General features: G+C 39.2%; 1 protein-coding gene across 4 annotated transcripts in view; it reads left to right on the forward strand.

The window, feature by feature from the left end:
* Window positions 1-23424, forward strand: part of ift88 (intraflagellar transport 88 homolog) — a 302741-nt gene that overhangs the window by 206876 nt on the left and 72441 nt on the right. For all 4 annotated transcript variants that reach the window (XM_043691899.1, XM_043691900.1, XM_043691897.1 and 1 more), the window contains 4 exons: window positions 1246-1350; window positions 1511-1613; window positions 8846-8960; window positions 21863-22094. In XM_043691899.1, the coding sequence (XP_043547834.1) occupies window positions 1246-1350; window positions 1511-1613; window positions 8846-8960; window positions 21863-22094 (555 nt within the window). The remainder of the gene's footprint in view (window positions 1-1245; window positions 1351-1510; window positions 1614-8845; window positions 8961-21862; window positions 22095-23424) is intronic.

The following is a 23424-nucleotide window of genomic DNA, read 5'->3' on the forward strand; positions in this document are numbered from 1 at the left end:
TCTGCAAACTATACTTCAATTACTGCTTGAACTAACAGTTGTGTAAATGGTGCTTACAGTAAGTGTCAGATTGCATACTTTTAAAACCTGCACTAATCCTTTAGCAATTCTTGGTTTGTAAAATAGTTCATTTTTTATTTTAATCCACAATTAAAAATATAAAAAACCGAAAAGACACAGTCTTTACACATGATAGCTGGACCATCATGAGCAGACAAAGCTCACTGTCATGCCCTGTATAACTTCCAGGGAAAGGCAAAAGCACAGAAAGAAATATAGCCAATAGATAAAAATTATATTGTGCCAAATCCCCCTTTCATCTCCAAAGGCTACCAAAACCTGTCCGAGATGGAAAATACTTTGTTTTATGTTGTGTATTAAGTTTTTAACGTGAAAAGTTTCTAAATGAAACAACAATTCTAGACCTAAATTAATTTCCACCAAATGTGTGTAAAGCTTTCTCAGTGATGGTACTCTCACTTCTTAATCTGGGAGGTTGTTAACTCAAATTGTACTCCAAGTTGTCTTGGCTGCCATATCAGGTAGAATATTGAAAGATTAATGCATTATCAGCATTTTTGTCCTTTGAGAAATTAAACAAAGACACCAGGCTTTTTTTCACTTGTTTATATCTGTAATATAGCAAAATATCTCAATGTCATAGAAATGAAAAAGAACACATTATGATGTTAAGACAAGGGGCAGAATTTTCCACTCCTTTGAGCAGCCAACTGCAAAAAATGTGAGAAAATGTAAGGGAGAACCAGTAGATGTAATATCCTTGAATTTCCAAAAGGCATTTGATAAGGCATGACATGAAATGTTAATATACAAGGTTAGGGCCCATAGACTTAGTGATGATGTAACATGGATAGAAGATTGATTAAGAGACGGAAGCAAAGAGTTGAGCTAAATGGTGCATCTTCACATTGACAAGTTGTGGCTAGTGGATTCCTTTAAAAAACAAAAAGAAATATCATTCTTGGCTGAGATGTAATAGATACTATTATCACATGTACATGCCAGTGCAACTCCAAAAGCTAGCTGAGTGACATATGTGAATTAGCATCTAGACCAGTCTAATTTACCTTTTCTTCTCAGTGCTTGTTGGTAGCACTTAACATTCAATACAAAGTTAAAAATAGACACATGACCTCTTGGGTTTTTTAATAGTTTTCTTGAGATATATCAGATGTTTAGATTCAGACTTCAAAGAAGTACATAATTCCTTTTTTGCTGTTTCAGGCTTTGGAAAAAGCAAAGGAAGCAGGTAGAAAGGAGAGAATACTGGTGAGACAAAGAGAGCAAACAGCATCTTCAGATCATATCAATCTGGATCTTACTTATTCGGTGAGTTAGTATTGAATATCAGCATTTGCTTAACACTGATAAACATAGCATGATTTTCCTTGTTATTGTATATTTCAAAGTAAATATTTTATAACCAATGAAAATTAAGAATTTTAGTGTAACTTCAGTCATGATTAATATGAGATTAATTTATCCGTAGGTACTTTTCAATTTAGCCAGTCAATATGCAGTCAATGATATGTATGCAGAAGCATTAAATACCTATCAAGTGATAGTGAAAAACAAAATGTTCAACAATGCAGGTAAGATAGAAGTATTGTCCATTTTTTAAAAAATCGATGCTTTACTGTTTGAAATGCGCTTTATATGTCAGTAAACATATGTATGTTGAAAATGTTGTGATTTTGTTGCATTTTAAAATTAATAACTGATGTTTATTAAGCTCTTGGAATTACTATTAAATATGATGAATAACCATTTCAGGAAACTCAATTGAAACTGCTTAATTTTGAGTAATGTATTCTCCAGTAATTTACGTTAACTTATCAAAAGAGCTGGTGTAACAACAAATACAAAAGCAAACCTTAAAATGCTAGATAACAGAAACTTATGAAAACGTTTGAAAAAGACAACAGCGACATATAAAGGAACTTTGCTATTGTTTGTGACAAGTATTTGCTGCTGACATATGTATTTCAATAATTATACACTTTGCTTGTTTGTATCACTTAAAAAACAAGATAACAAGAAAATAGGAATGCACAATGAGATATGCAATAATTCATAAAGTAATATAATACTTCTAAGTTTTGTCAGATTTGCATATGTTTGAAATTTGATGATTGAAAAACTATTTGTTTCTTACTGTTGATGGAATGATTTCAAATTTGTGGTTGCAATAAATTCTGAACATCACTGATGGCTATTTTATATGTAAATTGATCTCACCCTCTTCATAAAGTAATTAAATTCTGATTGTTAAATTTTAAGTATTAATTTTACTATCAGTCTTATTGGTTTTCTGTTACTGCAGACAAGAAGCTTGATGTCTGTCTTGAAAATACCGTGCTCAATTTTGAAATGAAGGGAAATTTTGCTGATCAAAAAGAGCTGCATGACTTGCTCCTTTGTTTGTGTGAATGAGATTTTCATTTTTGAAGTTAAACAGTGGCAGCAAGTGAGTTTCTGCCATGGCCTGGGAGATGTATTTCACATAATTACTCACTTCTCATCTCATATATTTGTGCAAACGAGTTACTTAATGAATTGTGATGAGTGAGACTAAGGTTCTTGCCACTGCTGGGTATTTCCAATAACCAAGGCACTGGTGCCATATTTAAATGTCCAGCTGACACCAGATCAGATGCTGTAAGCCAGGAACTGCTCCTCGCACTATGGCATTTGTCTCTAAACTCCAATCAGATGATAAAGGAAATTAAGCTTGCTCCTCGTTTCTCAGAGATGACTCTCGATCATTAAAGTACAGGGTGACGGAAAGATGGTAAGTCCTTTACCAGCTTTTGGCAGTAAAAGACTAAACCAGCTTGGGTAGAGACTATAGCGTGGGTCAGTGCAGTCTCCACCATGAACTGGGGCAGGCAGCAGAGGTCCATGACCTGCTGAGCTCGGAAAGAGCTGATGGCCCATCAACTCTTTGCTCCTTACAAAAGACCATCACCTGTCCTAACTCTGCTGCTGTGAATATATCTCACTAAGCCTACAGGCCTTTGTATTACATGTGTCATGTCCCCCAAAGGCTCCCATTCACTTTAACCTCTACAAAATCTACACTTACCTGTCAACTGAGCATATTCATCCTGGAAGTGGGTGGCAGTAAGGTAGTTTCTGGCCTTTTGAGCTCTCTGAAGTGTTGCTCTGTCCTCCTCTTATGGGCAGACCTTCTGATTAATCTGGGTAAAAATAATGACTGCAGATGCTGGAAACCAGATTCTGGATTAGTGGTGCTGGAAGAGCTCAGCAGTTCAGGCAGCATCCAAGGAGCAGCGAAATCGACGTTTCGGGCAAAAGCCCTTCATCAGGAATTTTCTCCTGATCCTCAAAGGATTGCTCTTATTCCCTCATTTCCTCTGCATCAAGGACATCGCACTTTGTGGGCTCAAATTGTGAACAACACTGCATACCACATGATAAGGGGTTGCCTGTATGGGCTATACACTAAAGCCCTGCTGGAGTTGTCCAAACACCAGACCTGTAGTCTGTTCGAACAGGGTCCTGGTGGAAGCATGTTGTACTTTAGCTGTCCATCTATCTGCACGTTTCCTAGAGGTGTCATGAATTAGGTTTGGATACATGTATCTTTTGACTCCCAGCAGCCATCCCTATATGGCTCAACATCTTGGAAAGAAGCAGTGACCTGCAAGTGCTCCATTACAAACAAGACTTGGTACTTCCAAAATGTTGCGTTGATGGCCACAAATTAGTTCAACATTACGGAGTTTGTTTTTTTTTTCATTCATTCATTGGATTTGGATTTCACTGGCTGAACCAGCATTTATTATCCATATCTAATTGCCCTTGGTGACCTGTGTCTTTGATTGGTTGCAGTCCATTTGGTGTAGGTAGACCAATAACACTGTTTGGGAGGGATTTTGAGGATTTTGACCTAGTGAAGGAACAATAATAAAATGTTTCCAAGTTAGGATTGTGAGTGACTTGGAAGGAAACTTGGAGAGGGTGGTGTTCCCATGCATCTACTGTCATTATCCTTCTAAGTGGTAATGGTTGTGGGTTTGGAAGGTACTGAATGAGGACCTTGATAAATCTCTGTAGTGCATCTTGTTGATGATGCACACTGGTGTTACTGAGTATATGTGGTGAAGGAGTGAATGTTTGTTCATGTGTTGCCAGTCAAGCAGGCTGCTTTGTCCTGGATGATGTCAAGCTTCTTCACCTGCACTAAATACATTCCTGATGTGTGCTTTGTAGATGGTGGATAGGCTTTAGGAGAAAAGTCTTGAGATGAGCTACTTGCAGAATTCCTAGCCTCTAACCTTGTAGCGTCTATTTATATGGCTGGTTCCAGTTCAGTTTCTAGTCAGTAGTAATGCATGAGTTGTTGATACTGAGATATTTAATGATGGTAATGCCTTTGAAAGTTGAGGTTCTCTCTCATTGGAGGAGGTTGTTGTTTGGCACCTATTTGGCATAGTGTTTGGGATAGTCAGCATGGCTTTGTAAGTCCTGCCTAATAAATTTGCTAAAATGTTTTGAGGAGGTGATCACATTTGTATGAGGGTAGTGCAGTTGATGTAGTTTATATGGATTTCATCAAAGTCTTTGACAAGATCCTATATGGGAGACTGGGTATCCAGGGTAACTTGGTAATTTGGATCCTAAATTGGCTGAGTAATAGAGTGGGAGGTAAGAAAAAGGCTGTTTGCATAACTGGAAGCTAGTGTCCAGTGGCATACCACAGATCAGTGCTGAGTCCCTTATTGTTAATGATTGGAGGTGTTGGGGGGGGAGGAAATGATAAATAAGCTTGCAGATGACCCAAGGATTGTCTGGGTCGATAGTAATGAGGAAGAAGATCTTAAGTTGCAGGAAGACAGAGACAGCTTGGTCAGATGGGCAAATCAGTGATAGGTGGAATTTAATGTGCATTCGCATTTGGCTGGATTCCATCCTCACCTCTGATTCCAAGTACACATCAATGATATCAGCAATGCTGATTTCCTTTACTGATGAGATGTTTGAGCATGCACCAGAAAGATCAATCTATTATCTGCTTTCTTTGACGATTACTAATCTCCAGACGAAATGAGAATTGAAGCAGACTGTTTAATAAATTAAATTAATGTAATTACTGTAATTTCCCCATGCAGGGCTTCCTTCAAAAAGAATGTTATTGCAAATTCCACCCCATGGGAAGAAACAGTAATCTATCCCATCCATTTTGCATGCAGCCACATCTATTTTATGAACTAGTTGCACAATTGACTTTTGATCTAATATGGTGATGTTTCATCCATGTGTTTGTATGAGTTATTCACAGGCCCTGTCTGTAGGTGATCTTTGAATTTCTCCAATCCTTCACATTCTCTTTTGTGTCGCTGTCCTTACGGCCTCGATGACCTTTCAGTCCTTCCATGTTTCGATTAAACCCCTTTACATTACTATTAATGTGTTTGTTTTACTTGACTCTAAAGCTTCCAATGCCCTACACTCCCCATGTAATTATGACCTGCTTGCCCCCCCTACTTGTGAGTACCCAGCCTATCCAAGTAACTGAGTTCCCACCCTGTTGTCTCCACTTGTCCCCTTTCACTGTCACCATTCCCTCAGTGACTCAGTACAATGAGGCCCATCACCAGCCTTGATGTGCTCACTTGTCCCACAGTACCATGAAAAACCCAATGATAAGCCCCCTGACTATTAGCAACCAAACCCCATTACTGAATGTGACCTACAACTAGGCTGCCTTGCTGGGACAACTTTGAACGACTATAACTCCCTCCACTGAAGTGGTCTCACCTGACCTAAGTGTAATCTCCAGGCTGCTTACAGTTGACCTTGAAGATTGAATCCACAGATTTCAAGGACACTAATCCTTGGACTCTCATAGGACCAAATGCCAGTCAGATTACTTTACTCCCTGCAGTTGAATTGGACGAGTTCTTTGTCTGACAGTGGCATTATCCCTGACTTGACTGGAGTCCACCCTCACCTCACTTAACACCTAGCATTCTTGACTTGCACACATCACCATTTTCTGAAAGCACATGCAAAGTAAGCTGCTGGCATTTGTTGCAGCTTTGATGTTGATGCTGCACCATGCTATGCAGTGATGTGTCCACCGTCTTTCTGATAGATATATTTTATTCCTTAGTGCTATCTATCACCACATGCTGCCTGTCTCTCCTGTGCTAAAAAGCAGGCTAAGATATATAGAATGCCTTGCTGGCTTTCAATGCAAAATGACCTGTCATAAGGAGGACACTCCTTTCTATTCCTCACTATTAAGACGAATGCTTGAAAAGTAGGGCTAAGACTAAACATCATGATGTTCTGAGGCTGGTGCTTTGCCAATGCTGAGCTGCATGGACGAAGAGTTGCAGGGCGAATTTAGCCATTGAGATTGGAGACTCTTGTTGAGGTGTAGTGGTTTAGTGTAAAGCGTAGCTAGATGACCAGCACAGCCATTCTGTGAGATGTAGTGGGTGTTATTGAGATAAATGAATAAGCACCTGCTCTGTGTTTTGGTTCGGTTTTTGCATAATCGGGTTTCTTGATTGTAGAGAAGAAGATTGGAAGTACGATTTAAATGGCAAGTTGAGCTATTAATGAGATGCAAATACATAGAAATAAATTTCTTAATGCCTGACAGTGATATGCTGAACTAGCCATCTGAAGCATGAGGATTTAATTGAGAGAGATTTGCTTGTCATCAAAATCTTATCTTTGGACTCTTGCCCAATTAAGTCACCTTGTTCTCTATTATTTCACCACCCTTATTCTCACCACCCAAGGGAGGGGAAATTTCTGCCTGTGTTTCTGTGTAATTGTTAAGAATGGCTCGAAAGCATGTGGTCGTTGTCAATTACAATATATAAGTACTTTCAGATTTTCTTATGGGGTTTCATATGCAATGATATTAAGGGGCATTAAGACATTTACTATGTATTGAGTGTAAAATGGTCATTCTGTGATCTAAAGGAGAATAAATGTGGATGAGGAAAAATATGCAAGAAATCAAAAACTAACCTGCTACTTTAAAGAGGATCAAAAGTTGCATATCTTTAATCGAAAGGTTTATGGAATTTATTTTGTACATATATAAAAGCAAAGTACAGTTTTAATTATATATAGAGCTAGTTAATATTCACTTGGAGTGTTCTGTTCAGTTTGCTATCCCTTAAGGAAAAGGGTCTATGCCCTTGGCAAAATGTGGAAACAAATAAAGCTGTTAAGCCTCTCGGTTCTCTCATCGCTAATTTTATCACCTCAACTCTATTAGTTATCCATTGCTTCTGATCCTTTGCACTTATCCAACAAAAAGCTCAGTTTCAGATTTAAAATTGTATCTGGTGTTCACAGCCTTTTGAGGGACAGAGATATTTAATTCCATTATTTTTATTAATAGGTGTTTCCTTGTTTCACCACCAAATGGCCCAGCTCTAGATATGGCAGCTTATTTTGGATTCTTCACTAGAGGAAAAAGTTTCCCTATATGCACTGTTTTGAATCCCTTTATCATTTCATAGAACCAAAGAGATCATTTAGCCTATCGAGTCTGCATCAACCCTCCAAAGAGCACCACAACCGGATCCACCCCACCGCCCATTCCCCATAATCCTTTGTGGGGTTTTTTTTACTATGGCTAACCCACCTAACCTGCACATGCCTATTGGGCAACATTGAGGATGGCCAATCCACCTAACCAGCGCATCTTTGAACTGTGGGAAGAAATCAGACATCCAGAGGAAACCCATGCACACACAGGGAGAAGCTGTAAATTCCACACGGACAGTTGCCAAAGGCTCAAATTGAACCCTGGTCCCTGGCATTGAGGCAACAGTGCTAACCACTGTACCACAGTGCTCTCTTAAATTAACCACCTAAATTAGAATACTTCTCAATCTTCTCAACTCAAGAGAACATACCTCATATTGTGCAAACTATCCTTTATAATGTTACCTGTTACCTTATACAACTTAGTATTATCATGGTGAATCTACACTCATACTCTTGACTTTTGATACCCAAAACTGAATATGGTTCTCCAGATGGACATTGACAAAGCTGTGTACAATTGAAACATCACTATATTTGAATCCCCTTAATAGCCGTTTGATTAATTTTTGTGCCTGGCACCATCTTTTAAACATTCATGTATATGAACTCCAAAATGCATTTGTTCAACAGACTTTTGATATCGTGACAATATACAAAGGTCTTTCTTCCAATCCAAAGTTGCTAACCTCACACTTGTCCACACTGAATTCCAGTTGCCACAGTTCTGTACACTCATTTGGTCTATCATTGCCTTTGGTCTTTTGTCTCTTTGTTAACTTGTGCCCCCTTCTCCAAAATTCCTAATTCTCTTAAGTGTCATCTGTAAACTTTGATATTTAACTCCTTGTTTGCTCATCAAGGTAAGTAAAATGTCTGATGGAAACCTGAAGTTAAACAGTCAAGCAGGGGTTGGTATGTGATATGAAAGATCTTAACTCTGTGGTAAGGTTGGTCTCCTACAGAAGCTGCAGTTCCAGAACTGAATATATAATCTTAGAATATAGAATAAAGTGGTTAAAATGAAAAAAAAATCAAAAATATGCTAAGACAGACCAATCATCAACAGATGTTTGAAAGAGAATAGATACTTGGGAAATAAAGATGTTAAGGGAAATGGAGAATGTTTGGAATCTGAATTCAGCAAAACTGCCATTGTTGATAAATTGACTTCCTGAATGGTTTTTCCTGTTGCTCAGTTTACATGAGTGAAAGATTTCAATATTCTTTCTTCTGCAATAGAGCTTTAATAAAGTTTTTAAAATGTTACTTTTACTGGTAGGTCGATTGAAGGTAAACATGGCAAATATTTACTTCAAGCAAAGAAATTATCCCAAGGCAATAAAATTTTATCGAATGGCATTGGATCAGATATCAAGTTCTCATAAAGAGATGAGGTGGGTATTAGTCAAACTATTACGATGAAACAGCTTCTAAGTTTCAAGTTTATAGCATGACAATTTGTTTTTATTTTTAATTTTGTACTGCTCTTTCTCTGTATCACTAAGTATTGACAGGTATTTGACTGAGGACGTAATTGCCGCAAATCTTATTCTGCCTGAACCAAACATCTGCACACTGTATTTTACGATAGAGGTTACCAAATGTCAATCAGGAGATGGAACTCTGGTCTTTTGTTCGTTCATTTTTGTAACTCTCAGAGCTGTGGTCAATTGTAATGCCTTATCTGTTGCCTTATTTGAGACCAGCTTCACAACTTCTGATCTGTATAATTTTGTGGTGCTTTCACTTTCCTTAAAACCTACCTCTTTGTCCTGACCTCTTTAGGTGCCTCAGTGTTAAATATTGTTTGATAATGCTTCTGTAAAGCATGTTGGAATGTTTGTACTATGTTTAAGGTTTTATATGAATGTAATAACCTTTCATGCTTCCACCCCTGCCTCAGTTCGTCTACTGCTGAAACTCTCATTCCTGCAACTTTCAGGTTCTGCTATTTTTGTGCTTTCTTGACTAGTTTCCATAGCCCACAATTGGTACACCACCTCAGGCAAATCAAATGTTAAGACATCCTCAACATAATTCACTCCAATCTACTTTGGAGATACTGGGAAACTGGGAACTAATTTAATATTCTTAGAACATCAGTGCAAAGTCCAGGAATTTCCTGTTGAACTGCCTTGCTTTTTCACTTCTTTTAAAACGTGCCTATTTAACCAAAATGTTGGTTGCCCTGCTCTGTCTTCCCTTGGTTGACATCCATTTTTGTCTGATTATGCCTCTGTAAAGCTCACTGGGACAGTTTTCTCTGTTAAAGATCTAAAAAAAGACAACTTATTATTGCATAAAATGCTCTCTTCTGTCAAGTATTAGTTTCCATAGCATCAGTGGAATAGAGATTAACATAAGTGAAATAACTCCACAGGTGCTAGTATCCAATCAGCAAGTCACCCTTTATTTATACTTGTTATCGTCAGAATATCAATAACTCTGACACTCACATTTTTTTATGTCAGCCAGCACTTGTATTTCATGAAGTCTAGCTGGCTGACCTCATTCCAACCACTACAATAAGCATGAGACCTTCCTAGTGCCTATCATGTACATAATAGCAAATAAACAGAGAATGTAATTGTTGCTACTTAAGTTGAAATTGCATTTATAACCACTGAGGACAAATACAATTTAAAGTAGCAATACATATTATTGATGCCACAATGAGTGGAACATTTAGCTTGCAATCCATTGTGAATGATTATAGAAAATAGATTAAATAAAGGATACTTGGTAGGTACATACTGAGTATAGTACTAGTTTTTTGGACAAACCTGTGAAAACGAAGTTTGTTTTATTTGTGTCATACCCTATTGTTTTTTAAATCTACAAACTTATGAGTATATCTATAAAATTTAATTCTTTTGTTTGTAAAGGATCATAAATCATAATTTTAAAGTTATTGAACTAACTGGCCCAAAACACTTCCACTTAAAAGTTTATTGTAAGATTATGAGAGGTGGCAAATGGAGTTTAACGTGGACAAGTGTGACGTGATTCACTTTGGTCGGAGTAACCGGAATGCAAAGTACTGGGCTAATGGTAAGATTCTTGGTAGTATAGATGAGCAGAGAGATCTCGGTGTCCAGGTACACAGATCCTTGAAAGTTGCCACCCAGGTTGACAGGGTTGTTAAGAAGGCATGGAGTGTTTCAGCTTTTATTAATAGAGGGATCAAGTTCCAGAACCATGTGGTTATGCTACAGCTATACAAAACTCTGATGTGGCCACTCTTGGAGTATTGTGTACAGTTCTAGTCACCGCATTATAAGAAGGATATGGAAGCTTTGGAAAGGGTGCAGAGGAGATTTACTAGATGTTGCCTGGTATGGAGGGAAGATCTTATGAGGGAAGGCTGAGGCACTTGAGGCTGTTTTTGTTGGAGAGAAGAAGGTTGAAAGGTGACTTAATAGAGACATATAAGATAATCAGAGGGTTAGGTAGGGTGGACATGGAGAGCCTTTTTCCAAGTATGGTGATGGCGAGCACAAGGGGACATAGGTTTAAATTGAGGGGTGATAGATATTGGACAGATGTCAGAGGTAGTTTCTTTACTCAGAGAGTAGTGAGGGTATGGAATGCTTTGCCTGCAACGGTAGTAGATTTGCCAAATTTAAGTACTTTTAAGTCATCATTGGACAAGCATATGGACGAACGTGGAATAGTGTAGATTTGATGGGCTTCAGATTGGTATGACAGGTCGGTGCAACATCGAGGGCCGAAGGGCCTGTACTGCGCTGTAATGTTCTATGTTCTATTATGTGATGCTGCAATTTTACATTGGTGACCATGGGATTGTAATAGTGTTTTACTATATAGAATGTAACTGTACGACAGTAATAGTGTGCATTTATCTAGTGCATTTGACATAGTAGTGCATCCTATGGCACTCCACATAAACATTACCAAACAGAATTTGAAACCTAGCCACATAAAGGGAATTGGAGCAAATAATAAAAATGATCATTTTCAAGGAATATTTTAATTTCAAGGTTTAAGGAGGAAATTCAAAACTTCTGGCATGATGTGCATGATAGGCACTAGGACAGGTCTTCTAGTTATGTTAATCCCCATTCCACTGATGCAAAATGTATGCAATGTAGATTATGGAAACTAAACACCCAAAATTTGTCAGAAGTTAGATTTTACATAACATAATAACTAGCAAAACGCATGCTCACCAATGGTGAAACAGTTAAAACTAGGGAAGGGCAAACAACCACAATTTGAGAGGTGTAGCTATCTAAGAGTTATAGGGCTAGACTAGGCAATTTAGTGGTAATGTTAGTGGATTTGGATTAATGCTCCACCGATCACAAAATAAATAGATCACAACAAACCTCTGCAATTCTGTCTCCTCCAGTCATGATGATGGTAGAACATTATCAAATAATGAAAGGAGGAGTCTCCATGAATGCCACATCCTCAATGATGGTGGAGCCAAGTCTATCAATTCAAAAGACTAGACTAAAACACTTATGTGAATAATCCATCTTGGCTTTTCCTGAGGTTCCCACTATCATTGATGCCAGTCCAGTTCATTACAATGATATGAAAGAAATGGCTGAAAACTCTGGATACATTACTTGCAATGGGCCCTAACAATATCTCAGTTGTAGTACTGCAGTCTTGTACTCAAAAACTAGCTATGACTTTGTCTGAGCTGTGCCAGTACAGATAATGGACTGGCATATACCCAACAAAGTCCGGTCCATAAAAAGTGTAACAAATTCAATCTGCATCATTGTCTACTCTCAATTATTAGCAAATCGTTGTACGGTGTTGTTGACAATGCTATCAAGTAATGGATACTCAGCAATAACTTGCAGACCAATTTTCAGTTTAGGCTTTAACAGAGCGACTCCAGACATCATTACAGCTTTGCTCCAACAATGGACAAAAAATCTGAATTCCAAAGGTGAGGTGAGAGTGACTTGCCTTGAGTTCAAAACTGATTTGATCTAATGGTATTAAGGGTGCATTGTTGCAAGAGTACATCAGGATAGTGCCCAAGGATCAACAATCTTTAGCTGCTACATGAATGATCTTCTCAACCATAAGGTCAGAAGTGGGATTGTTCACTGATGATTATAATCTGCAGTACCACATGTAATTCCTCTGATATTAAAGTAGTCTGTGCCTGCTTGCATCAAGACCTCGACAACGTTCAGGTTTAAGATCATAAATGTAAGGAATGTTCATACCACACAATTGCAGGCAATGACTGTCTCAAACAAGGGAGAATCTGACCATTTTACCTCGATACTCAAAGGGACCACCATCACTGAATGCTAACCATCAACATCCTGAGGCTACCAAGAGGCAGAAACTTAACAGGACAACCTTATAAATACTGTGACTACAAGAGCAGGTCAAAGATAGGGAATTCTGTGGGGAGTAACTCAATTCCTGACCATTCAAAGCCTGTTCAGCATATGCAAGGCTCAAGTCAGTCATGTACTGAATTCTTCTCCACACTCCTGGATGAGTACAACTTGACCATACAAGGCAAAGCACTTGATTAACACTTGAACTCCATGCATGCAAACGTAGACTTAGAGACAGGAGTAAGCGACTTGGCCCCTCAGGTCTACTGTGTCATAGGGTAAGATCATGGCTAATCTGCTTGTGCCTGCCTACCCGCATAACATGTGATTCCCTTGTTAATCAAAATCCTATTTAACTAGCCTTAAAGATATTCAGTGTTCCAGTCTCCACCCCTTTCTGGGGAAGAGAATTGCACATACGAACAAACTTCTGTGAAACATTTTCTTTTCATCTCAGTCTTAAATGGGAGATGCCTCATAATTGTGCCCCTGGTTCTGGTAGCTTCCACAGGAGGAAACATCGTGTCTGTATCCACCCAGTCAATAGACAATAGGTGCAGGAGTAGGCCATTCTGTCCTTCGAGCCTGCACCACCATTCAATATGATCATGGCTGATCATCCTTAATCAGTATCCTGTTCCTGCCATATCTCCATAACCCTTGATTCCACAATCCTCGAGAGCTCTATCTAACTGTTTCTCAAATGAATCCAGAGACTGGGCCTCCACTGCCCTCCACTGCCCTCAAATCTCTGTAGGTTCTTATTTATTTTCCTAAGATTACCTCTCATTCTTCTAAACTTCAATAGACTCAGGGCCCAACCTATCTAATCGGTTCTCATAAGATAACCTCTTCAGCCCAGAAATCAATTAAGTCAAAGAGTTATACAGCATGGAAACAGACTCTTCGTCCAACTAGTTCATGCTGCTCATGTTCCCAAGCTAAACTAGTCCCACTTGCCTGCGTTTGGCACACTATCCCTCCAAACCTTTCCAAATCATTAATACAAATAATAAATAGTTGATGGTCCAGCACTTATTCCTTTTGCACTCATGAATTAGAGTTTGCCAAATCAACATTAGTTCATTTATGCCTACTCTTTGCTTTTTCTTACCTAATTAATTCCCTATCCCCTTGAACCTGCTCCCCATTCTAGATCATAGCTGATTATATATCATAATGCCATATTCTGTCACTAGTCCTATATCCTTGATGATATTGGTAACTAGAAATCTGTCAATCTCTGTCTGACCTCCGTTCATGACTGATCTTCCACATTTCTTTGGGGCAGAGAATTTCAAAGATTCAACAATCCCTGAATGAAAATGTTCCTCCTCATCCAAGTCTGACATGACAGGCCTTTTATTCTGAGACCATTTCTCCTGGTTTTATAGAATTTTAGAATTTTTACAGTGTGGAAGCAGGCCATTCAGTCCATTTTAGTCTACAGCGATCCTCGAAAGACATACTACCACCCTGACCCTCCACCCTACCCTACCCCTGTAACCCTCCATTTCTCATGGGGGAAATTAATCCAACTTGCTTGCATATCCCTGGATACTATGGGCAATTTGGCATTGACAGTCCACCTAACATGCGCATCAAGGGAGACATCTTTCTCCTTCAACTCTGTCTATTCCTTTACAATTTTGTATGTTTTTATGAGATGTTCTCTCATTCTTGTAAACTCCAGAGAATACAGGCTCAGTCTCCTTGGGATATTTCCATTATCCCAGGAATCAGTTTGGTGAACCTCTACTCCATTCCTTCTATGACAAATCTTTCCTTAGATAAGAGGTCAAACAATACTCCATACAGTCTCACCAGTGTTCCATACAATTGAATCAAGATTTCTTAGTTCCTAAAGTAGACCCTGTTGTGTTAGAGACTAACATTCAGTTTCCTTCCAGATTGCTTGCTGCACCTGCTTGCTAGCTTTCAGTAATTTATGAACAAGGACACCTGTGTCGTTTTCCACATGAACCATTTCCTGTCACTCATATTTAAGTAATACAAGTCATTCTGCTATAATGCGAATTCGCTGTAATGCAATTGACAAATTGGGGACACTGTTTCTTAACCACAAACTTTTAAAATGTGTGTTAGCTGTAACGCGTTATGTCGTCAATACTTTAAGCACAGTTTCTAAAGTGCAATTTTTCTATTACACAAGATTGCACAAGAACACAACCATCGTGCTATAGAAGAATTATCTGTGCTGCACTTTTGTTCCTTCCACCATGGTGGATAACCTCACAATTATCTACATATTTTGATCCATCTGCTTTGTTTTTGCTCACTCACTCAGTCTGTCTAAATCCCCTTGAAGCTTCTTTGCAGCCTTCTCACAACTCACATTCCCACCAAGTTTGGTATCATCAGCTAACTTGGAAATACTACAATTGCCCCCAAATCCAAATCATTGATATAACTTGCTTATAGATGAGGTTTAAGCAATGGTCCTTGTGGTATCTGCTGGTCTACCAACAGGAAAATGAGCTATCTATTCCTACTCTCTGCTTTCTTCCTATTAACCAGTTTTCACTCCATGCTAGTATATTACTCTTCTTCCCATGTATTTTAATTTTGATTAATAACCTATATGGGACTTTATGTCAAATGCATTCTGCAAATTCTAATATGCCATAGTTACTATTCCTGCTCATTGATTCTACTACTAACATTCTCATATAAACAATACAAGTATACCTCCCACCCATCCTCCTCCTCTAACCAAAAGAAAAAGGATAAATGTGCCGGATTGGTAAGGTAACCAATTCGTTTTTATTCTTTATTTTTCAATAGTCTCTTTGGAATTTAGAATAGTGGGGATAGTGGTTTGAGCAGTTGAGTGTTCCTTCTACTGAATGTGGGAGGGAAGGGACACCACTAATGTCCCCGCTGACTACTTCTGTGGGAAGTACACCCAACTCCAGCTCTTCAAACCGCGTTAGGGAACTGGAACTGGATGAACTTCGGATCATTCAGGAGACGGAGTAGGTTATTGAGAGGAGTTAAAGGGAGATAGTCACATCTCGGGTACAAGAAAAAGGTAGATGGCTTACAGTCAGGAGGTGGAAAGGGAACAGGCAGACCATGCAGTGATCCCCTGTGGCTGTTCCCCTCAGTAACAAGTATACCGTTTTAGATACTGTTGGTGGGGAGAACTTAGCAGGGGTAAGCCACGGGGTACAGGTCTCTGGCATGGGGGGTCTATCCCCTGTTTCTCAGAAGGGAAGGGGAGAAAGGAGCAGAGCATTAATCATTGGGGACTCTATAGTTAGGGGAACAGATAGGATGTTCTATGGGGATGAGACAGACTCACAGTTAGTGTGTTGCGTCCCAAGTGCCAGGGTTTGTGATGCCTCTGATCGTGTTTTCAGGGGAGGTGGAGCAGCCCAAAGTCAGGTCCACGTAGGCACTAGCGATATAGGTAGGAAAAGGGATGGGGATTATGCAAATTCAGGGAGCTAGGGTGGAAGCTTGGAGCTAGAATAAAGAGAGTTGTTATCTCTGGTTTGTTGCCCTTGCCACATGCTAGTGAGTCGATGAATAGACAGAGAGGAGAGTCAAACACATGGCTACATGGATGATGCAGGAGGAAGGGTTTCGGATAGCTGGATAATTGGGGCTCATTCTGGGGTAGGTGGGACCTTTTCAAACAAGATGGTCTACACCTGAACCAGAGGGGTACCAATATCCTGAGGGGGAAATTTGCTTAAGCTCTTCGGGAGAGTTTTAAACTAATTCAGCAGGGGGATGGCAACCTAAATTGTAGTTATAGTGTCCAGAACGTTGAGAGTAGTGAGGTCAGAAATATGGTTTCAAGGTTGCAAAAGTTCACCGGCAAGCAGGAAGTTGGTTTGAAGTGCGTCTACTTCAACACCAGGAGCATCCGGAATAAGATGGGTAAACTGACAGTATGGACTGGTACCTGGGACTTGGACATTGTGGCCATTTCAGAGATATGGAAAGAGCAGGGACAATAATGTTGCAGGTTCCGGGATTTAGACGTTTCAGTAAGAACAGAGAAGATGGTAAAAGAGGGGGAGATGTGGTATTATTAGTCAAGGACAGAATTATGGTGGCAGAAAGGACATTTACGGACTCGTCTACTGAGGTAGTGTGGGCTAATGATAGAAATAGGAAAGGAGAGGTCATCCTGTTGGGAGTTTTCCATAAGTCTCCGAATAGTTCCAGAGATGTAGAGGAAAGGGTTGCAAAGATGATACTGTATAGGAGCGAGAGTAACAGGATAGTTGTAATGGGAGCCTTTAACTTTTCAAATATTGACTGGAAATATTATAGTTCAAGTACTTTAGATGGGTCAGTTTTTGTCCAGCGTGTGCAGGAGGGTTTCCTGACACAGTATGTAGACAGGCCAACGAGGGGTGAGGCCGCATTGGATTTGGTACTGGGTAATGAACCCAACCAGGTGTTAGATTTGGGGTTAGGTGAGCGCTTTGGTGATAGTGACCACAGTTCACTTATGTTTACTTTAGTGATGGAAAGGAATAGGTGTATACTGCAGGGCGTGAATTATAACTGGGGGAAAGACAATTATGATGCGATTAGGCAAGATTTAGGATGCATCGAGTGGGAAAGGAAACCGCAGGGGATGGGCACAATTGAAATGAGCTCCTGCATGTCCTTGATAAGTATGTACCTGTCAGGCAGGGAGGAAGTGGTCAAGCGAGGAAGCTGTGGTTTACTAAGGAGGTTAAATCTCTTGTCAAGAGAAAGAGAAGGCTTTTGCTAGGATAAGATGTGAAGGCTCAATTAGGGTGTTTGAGAGTTACAAACTAGCCAGGAAAGACCTGAAGAGAGAACTAAGAAGAGCCAGGAGGGGACATGAGAAGTCATTGGCAGATAGTATCAAGGAAAACCCTGAAGATTTCTAAACGTACATCAGGAATAAAAGAATGACTGGGGAAAGATTAGGGCCAATCAAGGAAAGTAGTGGTAAGTTGTGCGTGGAGTCCGAAGAGATAGGAGAAGCGTTACATGAATATTTTTCGTCTGTATTTGCACTGGAAAAAGACAGTGTTGTCAAGGAAAATACTGAGGTACAGGTTACTAGACTAGATGGGATTGAACCTTGAATTGAATTGAATTTATTGTCACATGTGAAAAGCTTTGAGGTTCGCAAGGAGGCGGTGTTAGCAATTCTGGAAAGTGTAAAAGTAGGTAAGTACCTGGGCCGGATGGGATTTATCCTAGGATTCTCTGGGAAGCCAGAGAGGAGATTGCAGAGCCTTCGTCATTGTTTACAGGAATAGTGCCAGAAGACTGGAGGATAGCAAATGTTGTTTCCTTGTTCAAGAAGGGGAGTAGAGACAACCGTGGAAATTATAGTCCAGTGAGCCTTACTTTGATTATGGATAAAGTGTTGGAAAAGGTTATAAGAGATAGGATTTATAATTATCTCGAAAGGAATAAGTTGATTAGGGATAGTCAACACTGTTTTGTGCAGTGTAGGTTGTGCCTCACAAACCTTATTGAGTTCTTTGAGAAAGTGACCAAACAGGTGGTTGAGGGTCAAGTGGTTGATGTGGTGTACATGGATTTTGGTAAGGCATTCCACTGTAGGCTATTGCACACATTACGGAGGCATGGGATGAAGGTGAATTAGTGGTTTGGATCAGAAATTGGCTAGCTGAAATAAGACAGAGAGTGGTAGTTGATGGGAAGTGTTCATCGTTACTAGTGGTGTACCACAAGGATCTGTTTTGGGTCCACTGCTGTTTGTCATTTTTATAAATGACCTGGAAGAGGGCATGGAAGGGTGGGTTAGTAAATTTGTAGATGGCACTAAGGTTGGTGCAGGTTACAGAGGGACATAGATAAGCTGCAGAGCTGGGCTGAGAGGTGGCAAATGAAGTTTAATGTGGAAAACTGTGAGGTGATTCACTTTGGAAGGAGCAACATGAATAAAGAGTATTGGGCTAACGACAAGATTCTTGGCAGTGTAGATGAGCAGAAAGATCTCTGTGTCCATGTACAAAGGTCCCTGAAAGATGCCACCCAGGTTGATAGGGTTGTTAAGCAGGCATACAGTGTGTTACCTTTTATTTGTAGAAGGATCGAGTTTCGGAGCCATGAGGTCATGTTGCAGCTGTACAAAACTCCGATGCAGCCGCACTTGGAGTATTGCTTCCATTTCTGGCCACTGCATTATAGGAAGGATGTGGAAGCTTTGGAAAGGGTTCAGAGGCGATTTAGTAAGATGTTGCCTGGTATGGAGGGAAAGTCTTGTGAGGAAAGGCTGAGGAGTTTGAGGCTGTTTTCATTAGAGAGAAGGTGGTAGGGAGGTGACTTAATTGAGATATATAAGATAATCGGAGGGTGGACAGTGCGAGCCTTTTTCCTTAGCTGGTGATGGCTAGCAAGAGGGGACAAGGCTTTAAATTGAGGGGTGATAGATATTGGACAGATGTCAGAGGTAGTTTCTTTACTCAGAGAGTGATAAGGTCATGGAACGCACTGCCTGCAACAGTAGTAGACTCGCCAACTTTAAGGACATTTAAACGGTCATTCGATAAATGTATAGATGAAAATAGAATAGTGTAGGATAGATAGACTTCAGATTGGTTCCGCAGGTTGGCGCAACATCGAGGGCTAAAGGGCCTGTACTGCGCTGTAATGTTGTATGTTCTATGTTCTAAACTCTTAAAATTTAAAAAACAAGATTTTTTTTCTTCTTAAATCCATGTTGGTTCTCCATTCTGGCAATCATTTTTTAATTATCCAGTAATCACACTCTTATATCAGTGTAGAATGTTCCCTACAACTGAATCTACGCTAACAGGTCTGTAGTTCTCTGTTTTCTAGTTCCCTCCTTTCTTAGAAAATGGGATTACACTTGCAACCTTCCAAGCTACAGGCACTGTGGCAAAATTAGTTCGATTTTGAAAGATGAGCATCCCTACATCCCTTTCAGGCTGAAGGTCATAGATTCCTGGGAATTTGTCAACTTTCAGTCTTATTAATTTAAGCAGTAATACTATTCTTTTACCAATACTGATTTGTTTTAGTTCTACACTCTTACTCAAGCCTTGGTTCTTGATTATTTCAGAAAGGTTTGTTTTCCTCTGTAAAGACAGTCACAAAGTACTTATTTAGCTTCCCTGTTAGTTCTATATTTCATGTACCAAATTCTCCAGTCTCTGCCCGTAAGTAATTCATAGCTAATCTTTTCTTTATATATTTACAGAACTTTTTTACAATCTGTTTTAATGTTTCTTGCTATTTTGTATTCATATTTTATTCTCACTTTGTCACTTCCTTGGTTCATCTTTGCTGAATTCTAAAATTCTTCCTATCCTCAAGCTTTCATTTTTCATTAAAATCATCCATGATTATTCCAGTAACTTCCTTACAAGCCCTCATTATTACTTCCCAAATACTCTGTCTACAGTGTAGTTAATGTTAGCAGCCCTGTAAACTGCTTCTACCTGAAACATCCACTCTGTCAACCACCAGTGTAGAGTGGCAGCCATTTGTACTATGGGCATGATACTTCACAGCAAGTTCTTCCTATTGCATCTTGCAAAACTGAACCTCTACCATCTAGAAAATCAAAGGCAACTGATACCACTACCTCCAAGTTCCTCTCCCAATCACAAAGTCAACCTGATTTTGAATTGTAGTGCAATTGTTTTACAGCCACTGAACTAAAATCCTGGAACTTGCTTCATAACAGCAATGGATGTACCTACACCATGTGGACTGCAGCAGTTCAAAAGAGGGTTTGCCAACATGTTTTCGAGAATATTTAGGTATGGGCAATAAATGTTTGCCTTGCCAGCTACACCAGCATCTCACAAACAAGTAAAAAACCAAAGCAAGGAGGGCAAGGATATGAAGGAATTTAAAAGCAAATGTGAACATGTTAAAATTGGCATGTTGCCAGACCAAAAACCACTGTATGCTGTATGTCAGGCTTTGTATGAGTGATAGATAAGCAAGATTTTGTACAAGTTAAGATACAGTCAGCAGAATTTTAGGAACCTCACATTATGAAATGTTGATGATGGGAGGCTGAACTGGTGAGTGCTAGAATACCCAAATCGAGAGGTAACAAATATATGGATGAGTATTTCAGCAGCAGATGTGCTAGGCAGGGAGGAGTTCACTGATGCAATGGAGGTGAAAGTAGGTGGTTCCAGTGATGGCATAGATACGTGATCAGAAACTCAACACTGGTTCAGGTATAGCACTAAAGTTGTGAATGGTTTAATTCAGCCTTAGGCAGTTGTCAGGGAGAGGACTGATTCCAGTGGCTAGACTCAGAGTCCTACAGCATGAGAATAGACCCTTTAGTCTAACTCATCTGTGCCGACCAGGCATCCCAATCCGACCTATTCCAATTTGCCAGCATTTGACCCATAACTCTCTAAACTCTTCCTATTCATATACCCATCCAGATGCCTTTTAAATGTTGTAAATGTACCTACCTCCATTACTTTCTCTGCCAACTCTTTCCATTAATGCATTATCCTCTGCATGCAAGTTACCCCTCAGGCCCTTTTTAAGTTTTTTCCCTCTCACCTTAAACTTTATGTCCTCTAGTTTTGGACTCCCCCCACCCTCGGAAAAAGACTCTGCCATCATGCCCCTCATGATTTTACAAACCTCTGTAAGGTCACCCCTCAGCCTCCAAAACTAGAGAATGGAGTTGTGTTTGGGATGAAACACTTTGGCTTTGATCTGCCCAAAGTTTATTGGAGGAAATTTCTATTCATTCAGTACTTGCTATCAGACAAACTACATGATGATTTAGAGGTAATGAGTGTCATGAATCCAATACCTCCCGAAGGCTAATTTTAAGTAATTTACAAACTTTTAGGCTGAATAATAGAAAAAAAAGTTTTTGTTCTTTGGCTCCTGGTTATGGTGAAGGATATTGAACATGTGCCTACAGCTTATTGCTTTTTTCATTTTAATTTCTTTTTAAACAGGATTAAAATAATGCAGAACATTGGCGTTGTATTTGTCAAAATGGGACAGTATTCTGATGCTATCACCTCCTTTGAGCATATCATGAGTGAAAGCCCAAATTTAAAAACCAGCTTTAATCTCATTCTATGCTACTTTGCCATTGGTGATCGTGAAAAGATGAAGAAAGCATTCCAGAAACTTATTGTGGTCCCACTTGGTATTGATGAAGATGACAAATATATCCCACCTAATGTAAGTAAATTAAGGATCAACTGGCAATAAGGTGCCAAGTATATTTTGACTATTTGTATAATATATGTTAGGAATCTGAAATATGTAACAGTTTGTAAATATGAATTTAGTTTTAGTATAAAAATGCATTTAAGATTTTTCTGAGGAGTGTGCCTTAGATCTTATTTTAAAAACTGTTGCTACATACAATAATAGTAATAATTTGCTTGATGCCTGTCTATTTTTCTCACGAACTTTTGTTGTTGACCAAACAGGCAAATACTAACAAAGATCAGTTATCGTCAAAACGTTTTAGAGTGCACTTTAAAGAAATTACATTTGTTTGACAAATTATCTAATACCTGTTTGTTAAATCACTACAATACACTTTGCTTTTGGCAGTAGATCACAGTTTTGCACCAAAAATTCAAATGATTTTCTAATTCTAATTAGACAACATAATTAACGAAGAAATGTAGGAACATGGTGCTCAGGAAATGGTCAAATATTTTTAGGAAAATGGCTATGTTTATGTATTGTATATAACTAGAGATTAAAATGGCAATGATGGCATTAGGCCATGACTTTCCAATGTAATGTAGGTATTTGCATAGTTGAGGCAGGCACCTTTCCTATGCCTGTCCTACAATAAGTTAAGATAATGAGGGGTGGGAGCATTTTGGAAATGCTGTGCAAACCCTTCTCACCTCTGAACCCCAGAATGGCATTATTGCTCCAGGTGGAGGGTTGTTTAAAGGCTAATTATACTTATTATGTTGTATGGTCTGAATGCTCCTACTCTTATAAAGCAGGAAATCCACTGCCTATCCTGTGTGATGCTGGAGGATACATGAGAGGGAGATATATGTGCTCTGAAGCCAGAAGATATGACAGCAATTTTGATGCATTCACATTACTGGTTATGGAAGTATTGGCACCTGCACAGTTGATTAAATGATGAAATGCATATTATTTTAACCAAATCAGATAATTAGGTAGAATTGGGCAATTTTAATCAAATGTTCACATTTGTGAAGAACTACGGAACAGTGGGGCTTGATTTACAGCCACTATCTCAGTGAGCTGTGACATTATAGTGTGTAAACAAGGCTGCCTTCTTTCTTTCTTTCTTTCTCTCTTTGTTTCTCTCTTTCTTTCTCTCTCTCTTTCTTTTCTTTCTTTCTCTTTCTCTCTCCCTTTCTTTCTCTCTTTCGCTCGTTCTTTCTTTCTCTCTCTCTTTATTTCTTTCTTTCTTCCTTTCTTTCTCTCTTTTTCTTTCTCTCTCTCTTTCTCTCTTGCTTTCTATCTTTCTTTCTTTCTCTCTTACTTTCTTTCTTCCTTTCTGCCTTTC

The sequence above is a fragment of the Chiloscyllium plagiosum genome, chromosome 6 (genome assembly GCF_004010195.1).
Source record: "Chiloscyllium plagiosum isolate BGI_BamShark_2017 chromosome 6, ASM401019v2, whole genome shotgun sequence".
NCBI classification, from domain to species: Eukaryota; Metazoa; Chordata; class Chondrichthyes; order Orectolobiformes; family Hemiscylliidae; genus Chiloscyllium; species Chiloscyllium plagiosum.